The sequence below is a fragment of the Bombus bifarius genome, unplaced genomic scaffold (genome assembly GCF_011952205.1).
Source record: "Bombus bifarius isolate JDL3187 unplaced genomic scaffold, Bbif_JDL3187 scf7180000008487, whole genome shotgun sequence".
In the NCBI taxonomy this organism is placed as follows: domain Eukaryota; kingdom Metazoa; phylum Arthropoda; class Insecta; order Hymenoptera; family Apidae; genus Bombus; species Bombus bifarius.
Genome location: NW_022884678.1, coordinates 134,375 through 145,573, shown reverse-complemented (window position 1 = coordinate 145,573; position 11,199 = coordinate 134,375). Strand labels below are relative to the sequence as shown.

Here is an 11,199-nt window from a genome sequence, read left to right as displayed (position 1 = left end):
GCTGATAAATGTCAGGAACGCCCCCGCGCCGCTCGCGTCGTTTCGCTCGCAATCAGAGGCGGACGAATTTATTCGGTACGTAGCCGCAATATACCGAGTCAGTCCGCGTCATTAATCCTCTGTCGCGCCGGTAATAAGCCCTTAATCTTCTGCGCAAGTTGGCTACCAGCGCGTACCGAGCACGATCTCGCGAGTTATACTTGCGAGTAGCCATCCAGTCTGTTCCCGTTCGCGTTCACGTTGTATTCCGTGAATGTCTAAGCTAGCTACGCTTCTCACGCGGTCTCCACGCGATATTTACGACGAGAAAGACACTTTTCGCGCCGTCGCGATTAATAAAGCTAATTAATGCGGTTAATAAATATCGGCTTGACCGCGTTAAATCACACCGAAGGCCGGCCACCGGCTGGGATCGAGGCTTCTGAAGATTCTGAAACACGGGGCCGGTTGCCGATCAACCGTGGAATTTACCCTTCTTTTCTTTCTTTTCTCCTTCGTATCTTTGACGTTCTTTCTTCGTGCCCCTCCGCTTTTTTTCAGACGCTTCGGATGCTCCTCGATCGCGCCAGCTTGATCGAGTGTAGGAAGATGATTTATCGGTGGATCGCAGGGAACTTTTCCAGAGCTTCGAGCGTACATTGTTTCTGTTGCTGCTGCGCGTCGAGCGAGTATACGCGCAGATTCAACTCCGGAGAGTTCGCATATGGCTAAAATCGCGCGTTAAATTACTTTCTCGTTAAAGTATTAAATGCTTTTACTTGGGTTGTCTTCTCAAGAACCTAAATTTAACAAGGATCCGCGAAAATCGACGAGAAATTTACGGGAAGGATGGACGCTACTGACTGCGAGTTTGCATCTGTAGCCACGTCCGGCAATCTTCGATTTTAATTCGTTTAAATACACCGTAAAAAGCGTCGATTTATTTCGAAAGAAATATTCTTTAGCGAAGGTGAAAGTTCGAGGTTCGTCCACGGTGTCGTGTAAATCATTCGACCAGCAAGGAAATAAAAGAACGGAAACCTCTCCCCTTCCGCCCGCCCTCTCTGTTTCGTTCGACATTTCTAGACAATTTTCAGACGCCTCTCTTCGATCCGCTGAGTCTTCATTTTCCCTCCGAAATCTTCCATTTATAATTCGAAATTAATAAAACGCAGTCTGCGTTGTCGAACCGACGCCAAATTCGGCCCTATAATTGGAATTTTACTTAGACGAGAGCAAAATTTATCCGTCCTTTGTCTGTTCGCCATACCTGGACCCTGAGAATGATTTGAGATATATTAGCCACAAGGTATCTTCATTTTCCTATTCTAATTTATCTTCGTCACTTGGAAGCCCATTGCGAGAAGATAAAAGAATGTATCAAAAAGCCGAAGACAATTCTTCTTAGCCACTAGCGTACGATAAGACAGTCGGTCAAATGCTAGCCGACATCCCAGCTGGGATTTCCATTACGCATTCGTCATCGTCAAGCAGTTAAAATAAACAGGCAAACAACAACAAGATACGAAAATATATTCATGCAACAAAAGCAAAGACCTAAGGCACGCAGTGGTAGCCGGAGGTTCGATGCCAGCGAAATCGCGGCTCGTAATCGTTGGCTGGTGAGTCTATACTATAACCTTGACGTGACCTTCCTTTGAATCGAATGACCCTGACAAGCGCACCGGACCCAGCGGGGGCCGGGCAACGTTCCCTATTTCCCGGCGCGGACGCCTGCGATGAGTCCATCCCATTACGGGATGCGGTGGAAGGGCATTAAAGCCGGATTTAATGAGCGGTTTCGCCTTTCGGTTGGCGCGATACGCGCGCCGATTCCACGTCGTAATTGGTATAATTGGCGTTGGTCGATCGGTGACCGGGCTGCTCGTTTCAAGGGTCGTCGCCTTTGGCTGCGCCAAATTCAATCGGTGCGCTCGGTCTTCGCTGCGTCCGATCCCATTATTTTCGCGGCTTTGATCGAGCTCGCCGGGACACTTTAGCCTCGAAACTGGGTTACAACAACCGCGTTCTCCTATCTGAAATTTTAGCCTTTCAAGTCCCAGCTCGTTTCGTAAACCCGGCGACTAATTTTCCTGGATTTTCGTTGTCCCGAGATTTTATTTCGCAGCTGCTGATTCTGTAGCGGCACGGACGAAAATCTTTCGACCAGGATAAAAATAGATTCACCGAGAATAACATTTTCCACGGACCTGGAACGACCTGGTTACAGATTTGGAATAAAGTTGCTCTAAATTCTTTCTGCAACGGGAATAGTCCGCGTAAGACCCAAGTCCATTGTCGGAAATATTAATGTTTTTCGTTGTTGGTATCGAACGATTGGAGCACTCGGCTCGGTTACACGGCAAAGGGACAAATAAAAGAACAAGGCCCGATGTTACTTTCATTCGTTGCTGTGAGCCGCGCTCGTGGGCAACTCTTATTTCACAATCGAACTATAAGATCGTGATCTCGCGCGGCTCTCATTCGACTTTCCATTTCGTTCGATACACCGCGCACATAATACATTACCCTGTTGCTTGTTCGCCGCTTTTAAGGCGCTGATTATGCATGCGTTCGGATATTTATGTGCCGCGGGAACTTCGGCCGATTTTTATTTTTGTCCGACGTTAATCACACCCGGCTGAGGACGACCAACCAAAAGATTTATGAGATTTCGTGGCGCGGAGCCACGGAGAGCCGCCGATCCTCTTTTTTTCTCTCAGCCTCGCTCGAATCTGATTTAAAATTGTCGGAATTATCGAGCAACGAAACAAATTTCACTTTGCGCTTCGATAAATATTTCTCGTGCGATGAGATTTTTCGCGGAGATCGTTCGTTTTAAAAGCGTCGCGCTTCTAATTCGATCCTCGAAATCTTAAACAGGACCGGAGAAAGAAAGACAGGCTGGACTATAAGTTGAATAATCGATTATATTTGGTAAAACATTTACAAGGTAATAAGACTTTTTTTTTTTTGTTCATTTAACGTTACATTTACAGGCAAGGCATCATCAAAGACCGTACCAACTCTACAATAATCGTAATAATTGTATAATGTTTACTTATAAGAAAGTATGTACCATCAAATTATCTTTATCGTTACTATCGATATTAATATTACGGTAGGTAGTACTACTCTTATTAATTCTTTCTCAGGAACAAATACATATTCTTTTTTTTCTTTTCAATATATTTATATATTTATATATATACCATTTTTTTTTTGTTGCTTTAATCTTTAATCAATATACATCAATTCGCGATTACATTGAACGGTGTTAGAACTGCACCCCGTGTAGGCAAATAAGATTATTTCGACACGTTGTTCGAAGTGTGCCTGCACGCGTTCGTAGACGATCGAACGAACAAACAAATTATACGTGTTACATGTATATATAGAATATGTACGTGTATGCATACGAAAATGAAAAAGAAGATGAGAGATAAATGAAACCGTAAATGTGTGTTTGTATTGTTTCTTCCTTCCAAGTTTCTCGCTACTTTCTTCGTCTTTCCCTTTTCCTTTCGATCGCATGCCGGGCGTATCGTTGACTCGATGCTCTTTTCCCTGCGTGAACGATTCGATCTACTACGTTTTAATGGAATCGTAGTTGCGATCCGTCTTCGAATAGACTTCGATCGATTTCAGTTTCCCTTTCGATGATCCTCGTCGAGTGGAACTACGGAGGGTTTGGTCAGTCGCGGAGGAAATCGAACCGAACTCGCTGTACCGTGTTAATTATAGACGATTTTAATCGAAACAAGACGAGCAATGATTTCGAAACGGTCGTATTCGAGGCTAGAAGTAAGACTTTCGTGTCGGTAGATCGACGTAGAAAGAACAACGATCGTTATTCAAACTTAACCGAACGCAATCCAATTTCTTTGATTAAAGGATAATTGAATCACATACAAGATGGAAATCTATTTAAATTAAATATAATTCAGCTGTAATTACAATTAGTTTCCATCGAGTTTCGTTTAAAATTGCATTTATTCTATATAACGGAACAATTTCCAGCTAACTCGTTCTAATCACGATGATAAAAAGAATACCGTACGTATTACGACAACTATAAAAGCGTTTCATTTCTTCCTATGTTCGATCGAAAAATCGTTCGGAATCTATTATAATTCAACTGCACCGAGGTAAATAAGTTTCTTTAATTCTCCTTTTCGATTAAATTCGATTCGATCGTGGCGCGACTAACCGTAGAAACCGTGATGCAAAACGGAATTATCGTGGCGTGTTCGTGTAGATGCACGCGGTCCCATTACACACGGAACAAGTGTACAAGTCTGAGAGACACGGATCTAACGCGGTACAACTATCCTGTATGATACGACGATCCTAACGATTATTACATTTCTCGAAGAGGAGACGTTCGAATGAAAGGAGGCGTTCCACGGTGCCGCGAAGCGAAGTCTACTTTATGCTCACACGGAAAGAGACAGACAGACGGACAGACAGACAGACAGACTGGCAGGCAGGCAGGCAGGCAGACAGAAACAGAGAAAAAGAGTAGCACTTGTGTGTTTGTAGAGAACTATTGCACTATACAGATTCACGATACTTGCTCGATTAACTAGGCAGCGGCAGCGTTTCGTCGAGATTCCACAAACGAGACACGTTCGATGGTGGGCTCTCGTAGCGTTTCGAATCACTTCGAACGTGTGACGAAAGTTTTCGATCGTTTCAAACGTTGCCGAAACATAGCTTGGAAATTATTCGGGAAAGTTTGGAGAATACTATTTATTTATCGATAGAAATCTGCCGGCTTTCGGGATCAACTGGAATTTTTATACGAATTTTCCGAAGGTTGTCGTACACGGTAAAGTGACTTTTCCGATCGTTCGTCTTGTTCAGTCATAAAATGTAGAGAAGAAAGAGTTAAGGTGTCGATTCGTATTTATTTTGTAATATTCGAATTACTTCTACTACTCTTATCCTCTCGGTAACAATAAATTTTCAAATATCCGCTACTTTGTCTTTTCCAACAACTGAATTATTCGATAGCAGCATATAAATTGCGTTTATGTGCTCGATCTATTTGCTTATGGCTTATAATATTGCACTATACAAATTATCGTCGAAATGTATATGAAATAAATAAAGTTTAATCAAACTATACACACATTAGATAACAATCTTTGCAAGACGCAAAAGAATAAAATCATAAGACAAAGTTCTTCAACACCGAATTCATTTATTACATAGACTTGTAACATTTAAACGATTCAAAATTTACAGATTCTTTGAAACTCTCGTTCCAATTTTCCAAATCTTTCGAAATGAGATCTCGATCTCCTCCAAGATTTCAAATATTTTCCAATTCCTAGTACCTTAGGAACTTTCGAAGTTCCATGTACTTCGACTGAAAATTAGTAGAATTTCAAATAGACCGTCAAATCTTCCAAACCATTCGACTTCTCGCTGGTTCTCTAAAGCCTTCCCATTTTCAGCAACGTTCGATTCGGTTCCAGTGTACGGTTGATCGAATTACTCGAACAATTAGCAACCCGCTTGTTTCTACAGATATTCCAAACGGAGCGATCGCCGACCGATGGGACAAGTTGAAAACGAGTATACGTTCGTTTGTCGAGAGACGAAAGCAATTGAATGCGCGATCGAATTCAATGATAACGGTGGTTGTCGAAACGGAGAAGGGAAAAGGAAGTACGACATCGTGTACAGGGGTCGGTTGATTGTAAAACAGTCGGAGAGTCGTTCGTCGACCCTTTCCTTCCCTCCAATTGTTCATTCATCCCTGCCGATGGAATGTTTCTCCGTGTCATTCTCAAGCTCGAGTTCACGGCGTCACGGCCATCAATCATCCGTAAAATATATTTTACAATGGTACATATACATTTATATATATATGGATTTATATGTATAATAATAATTAATTAATTAATAATAATATATTCTCTCTTCGTATCCCGTTAAAAAGCAATTCACATTTTCGAAATTTTCTTTCATCTCTCGATTTCTCCGTCGTCGCGTCGCGATACGACTTTTATAAACTATGTACAAAAAAAAAAAAAAAAGAGAAAAATAACGACAGAATCGAATTAACGCGCGAAGACCGTTAGCGATAAACTAGAAAGACTCTTCTAGAAAGAAGCTTCCCTTTCGAATCGTCGGTTCGAGGGTAACCATGGAAAATCGTAATCATGACGATAACGTAGAACATAATGAAACGTAATAGTGAGCGAATAGCGATAGGCAGACGCAACGAAATCGATAGAATCGCTAAGAATAATGCTTACGTGGCGGAAGATATCGGATGTGGCGCAGAATCTTTCTTTTCTTTTCTCTTCTTCTTATTTCCTCGTAAACACATTAGAACGACTCGTTGGCCCAACGATAAAACAACGGTTTTGCCTTACAAGAAAGTAAAACGGAGACAAAATAAAGAAAAAGTAGAGAGAAGAAGGAATAAACGCGTGTCTATATAGCCCTACATGTATCATCGTATAATGATAATGATAATGATAATGAAAATAATAATAATAATAATAATAATAATAATAATAATAATAATAATAATAATAAACAGTGTTCTTTGGTAACACAGTGATGCGTCCGGAGACCACGAATACGATTTCAACGTATTGTCCGATCGTGACAAGGTGGTCCCGAAAAATATATGCAGCGTTGGTCGAGGATCGTAATTTTGAATATCTTTTTATGATAAAGCGCATTAAACTCCAAGTACTTGTTGTTTTCGCAGGCGCTTCTATCTTTGAAGGAAAAGTTTCAGAGGTACGAATAAAATTCTATAATAGATACAAATATTTCAACACGTTTTTTCATGGATCAGAGACGAACCGTTTACAAATGTCGTAGAATGTTTCGACTATTTAAAAATCATATATACAATCGTATTTCCAATGCAAGGGATAAAAATACATCGAAATTTTCTATCGCGAAGTACGTTTACCGCGTTCGAAGCGAAGTCGAAAGAGCCTCGAAAATCTTTTCCTTGAAAGCCAAGTTTCAAACAAGACTGGTCACTTTGCCAATAAAATTCTTAGAAATCCCCAAGCCAATCTGCACGATTCAAGTACTATGCTTTCAGCCAGTGCACGATTCCTGTGTACGATTAATCGTCTCGATCCACTGACCGTTTTCTCGCGTAACAAAGCATGGCCTGCATCTTGTCCCGCGACCTAATGTAGTACACACGTTTACTCGCGCGGACGTACATGTAGTTACGCTTGGGCTCTATGTACACGTAAAGACTGGAGCGTTCTTCTTCGTTTTCAGGCTACTCGCGTCTCCCCGATTTCTCATCTTTCATTCCCGTAATTATGCTACGTGATCCTGTTTCTTTCACGTTCATTCGTATGTACATAACGACGTCCTCGGGTAAACGACAATGGCGACGTTTGATAAGTTACACGATAGACGTTCGAAGCAGCGAGCTTTGATCGATCGAACAAGAACGGCAACTTCGAACGTACAAAAGCGGTAGTTGCGATCGGGGATCGATTCGCGTGGCTAGCGGAATTACTCTAAAAAGATACGCCAGTACTTTCGAGTAACGATCGATCGATTCTTCCGCCGGGTCGCTCTTCGTCTCAAAGCCTCTTCCATGCATTCTCGCACGCACGCACGCACGCAACACGCATCCTCTCATATTCTCTTAAGCTTAAGCTTATCGATAGTTAAGTAAATATCTGTAAATCCTCTCTATGTACACCCTGTTTGAATAGTTCCCTTAAACCTAGCCCTAGAAGAACCGCGTGTTTTCCGGCGATCCCCTCGCTTCGCGCTTGGAACTCTGTTCTTTTCCACGAATAAAATTCGTTTCCGCTTCGTCATATCGATCCAGATGGACGTCCCTCGTTATTCTTTCGAGGCGTTACAGTCTGCAGAAGAAGCTAACCGCTGTCATGCTCGAACGATAGGAAATTCTATCATCCGACGTCCTCCGGTGTAAGTTTCGCCGGGTTGCATCGTACGTTGCTTCCTCGGGGCGATCTGTTCTCGGGAATCGTGTTTCCCAGTGGTGGATAACGGAATCTCGTTACCAACAGTCGGTAATTTCCACTTAGAGCAAGGTAAACGGGCTTCGTTCGTATGCGGGCATTCGAGTCTCCGGATTCGAGGATCGACCGTTTAGTCGGTGTATTCGCGTTGCATGGCAGTCTGGTTCCTCGTTAGGAAAGACTTACGAGCCGAGCTGTTGGCCACTGGCTACGTAAATGTAACTCTATGGTTGTTGAAGCAACAGCTGCTCCAGTTCGTCGGCAGATCTCAGGAGGAACGCTGCCGATTCTCGATATCCAGTGATCAATTGCCTGACGGCGGTCATCTCCGTTGCGTTTAACTTGTGACTGAGAAGCGGCTTCGTGTTCTTCATGCTCAGATCCGTCGGTCCTGGAAAAGTAATCACGGTTTGAAGAGAGGTTTCGTCGTTTCTATCGCGGTGCGCTTTAAGCGTATTTTCAAGCGAACATCGTCAAGCGAACAGTCGATTTACGACACATCGACTGGTATTCGAATTGATCCTTTCGCCACGGTATCTTCGGAATTGAAAGCGTTCTCGATATACACTTAGACCATAGAATCGGCTTTTCTTAATACATTCTGTTAATCTACGTTATAAAGTACATATATATATATGCAGACCACGCGGCAAACGAATTAAAACGTTATATGAACGATTTGGTGAAGAGAAAAGAGAACAGACCTTTTTCTACTATATCACAGTTTCGTTCTAAGCAACGAATAAATAAACGTTTCCTTTTCTATTATAATCTCGACGTGTAATCATTTGGAAAGCTACGCGTACACATCTTTCGAATTTACTACTGCTGGAAAATCTGCACCGACCGGATTATCTACTACCGTATTATATACAAACGAAAGCAAAAAGAAACATCCCATTCATTCTGCGGATCATCGAACAGAGAGAAATAGGCAACGCGTTAAAACAACTTGTCGAAAGAACGCGTATCTTTCCGAGATTAAGTTCGATCTGTTCTGTACGAGCGATGCCTGCTGATGAAACTCGTGCAGCACGTGACCGAATTCTCTGTCGGTAGAAGCTGAACGAGATTTCCCGATCTCGTCACGAATGCTTCGCGATTACTCGAATCTCGTATACGCGAACAGCGGAATATATAGCGGAACGAAAATAAAATGGAACAAGCGCAGCATAAGCAAACTCATAAGAACACCGATAAGCAATATTACTTTGTGTACCGTTGCTCAATAGACCCGACGTGAAGCTCTGCGTGGGGTAGAGGCCTGCTGACAAGGTTGGCGGCACTGTGGTCGGTCCAGCTCGCTGGAACGCTTGGCTGAAGTTTGGTCTGTACATCGCCGTCGGTGCACCGCCGCTGGCAACACCGTTAACCGTCGACGAGCTGACTATCGTCGCCTGGCTGAAAAACGCGAGCGAGATTCGTGTTAACGATAACGCCATGTAGCATTGATTAGCTCCGCCCGATTCCGCCTCCGGTCTCTCTTTTAGTTTCGTTCCATGATCTTTGACCGTCTACGAGACGTTTTATCTGCGAGCTCCTTCCTTCGCCGCGGCTAACTCGGCTCTCGCTGTGAATGAGAGATCGTCGATCGCGGAGTGAGAATGGGCGGTCGAGCCACCGATTACGACAGGAGAACGTGCTTTTTTTCATAGCGATCGAACGTCGTGTCGACTAGCGAGCTCGAGGCGTGTAACGATCCAGTGTTGTGGAAGACATTTTACATCCACGTTGCTTTTATGGTTTCTATTCGTATTTCTGTTACTACGACGAACCGAAAATGTGACGTTACAGAGGAGAGAAATATTTATTCGCCTTTCTTCTAATTTAATACGAAAGCCAGGACTGAAATTTTACTTACTTAACTAATTATACTAAGTTAAGCTATTTTTAGCCGAGAGGAAAGGATAACTGTGTCTACTGAAATCCTTTTACTTGAAATCGAATTTCTCACTGATCTAAATCCGGTCACCTCGTCTAGACGCTATCTTCATTTTTATAAAATCCAGCATCACGGTTCGCTTTAGACGTATTCTCGCAAACTTAAAGCCATTGTCTATCTTTGTAGCGATGTAATTGACGCGAAGTTGAATTACCGGACCAAATAATATGATTTAGTCGTTTGAAGTTTCCCGTTTATTTCATTTTTCAACGTATTTAACTTCGATTAATGAAGCATATTTGATCCGACGTGATATATTTGACGTTTGAAGGTACCACGATTTCTCGGGAGAAAATTTCCTATTACGAAACGTATCGAAAATTCGATGCATAATTTTATAAAGATTCGGTAGAAACGCTACAAAGAGAAGAGTAACTTTCAATTCGTAATCTACAGATTTCTCCAAAACCGTAACTGCTTGAATTTTTTGTCAAGATGAAAATATCTTCGTAGCGTGAACGAAGATTCCGTAGCCTTGGTAGAGTTCGCTCTATCAGTATGTTCTAAAAATGATATTAGTATCTTCTATTTATTAGACAACGATTTAATAAATTACGCTTTTTAGAAATTAAACGATTATAAATTCAATTACAGCTACTGAACAAACTGATAACTGTGTAAATACAAGTAATCTGGAATTGTGAATCCGTAGTATTCACTGATCGTACGAATTATCAAAAATAATCGCTCCGACGAAACTAAATAATTTATACTGACCTCATGAGACCCTTGTTGTCCCCTGGCGCGAGCAATTTCGACGCGGGTGCGAGAGACAGGGGTGTAGAAGAGAGGGTGCTGCTCGGCAAGTTCGCCAAACTGGTTAGAGGCGCCAGGGACGTTAGCGATGCCGGTGGTGTGTCCTCCCTCTTACCAGGAAGCGATTTCACCGGTGTACTGGAGAAATGGTCCAAACTTGACCGAACATCCGTTTGCTGTAACAAGCGGTGCATCTTAGCTCTCGTTCGAGTGGTAGTAGAATCGAAAGATCGTTGAATCTCAAACTTTTGGATAAATTACAGAAAAATGAACTTCCGTTTACTCTCTGTTATTCGGTAACGAACGAACTTGATTGGAAACATACGTTTCGAATCTTAAAACTGATGGCTGAAGGGACGACGATTTTGTTGGAAACAATCTTCAAACATTTTCATTGGTATGAAAACATAAACGTTTATAAAATTCACAAACGAGTGCCTATAATTCATATTTTATTTCTGTATATCGATAACTACAATCGTTACATCGTGTTATAAGTGAGCTAATAATAATAATAATAATAATAAT

General features: G+C 42.1%; 1 protein-coding gene across 3 annotated transcripts in view; it reads right to left on the bottom strand.

Moving 5' to 3' along the window:
- Positions 1-2,889: 2,889 nt before the first annotated feature.
- The window catches only part of LOC117213031 (nucleolar protein 4-like), a 96,473-nt gene continuing 88,163 nt past the window's right edge, over positions 2,890-11,199 (bottom strand). For 2 of the 3 annotated variants that reach the window (XM_033458239.1, XM_033458237.1), the window contains 3 exons: positions 10,633-10,847; positions 9,184-9,374; positions 2,890-8,364 (listed from right to left, as the gene is read on the bottom strand). In XM_033458239.1, the coding sequence (XP_033314130.1) occupies positions 8,198-8,364; positions 9,184-9,374; positions 10,633-10,847 (573 nt within the window). In that variant the 3' untranslated portion in view covers positions 2,890-8,197. The remainder of the gene's footprint in view (positions 8,365-9,183; positions 9,375-10,632; positions 10,848-11,199) is intronic. The other variant, XM_033458238.1, reaches the window with a different exon arrangement.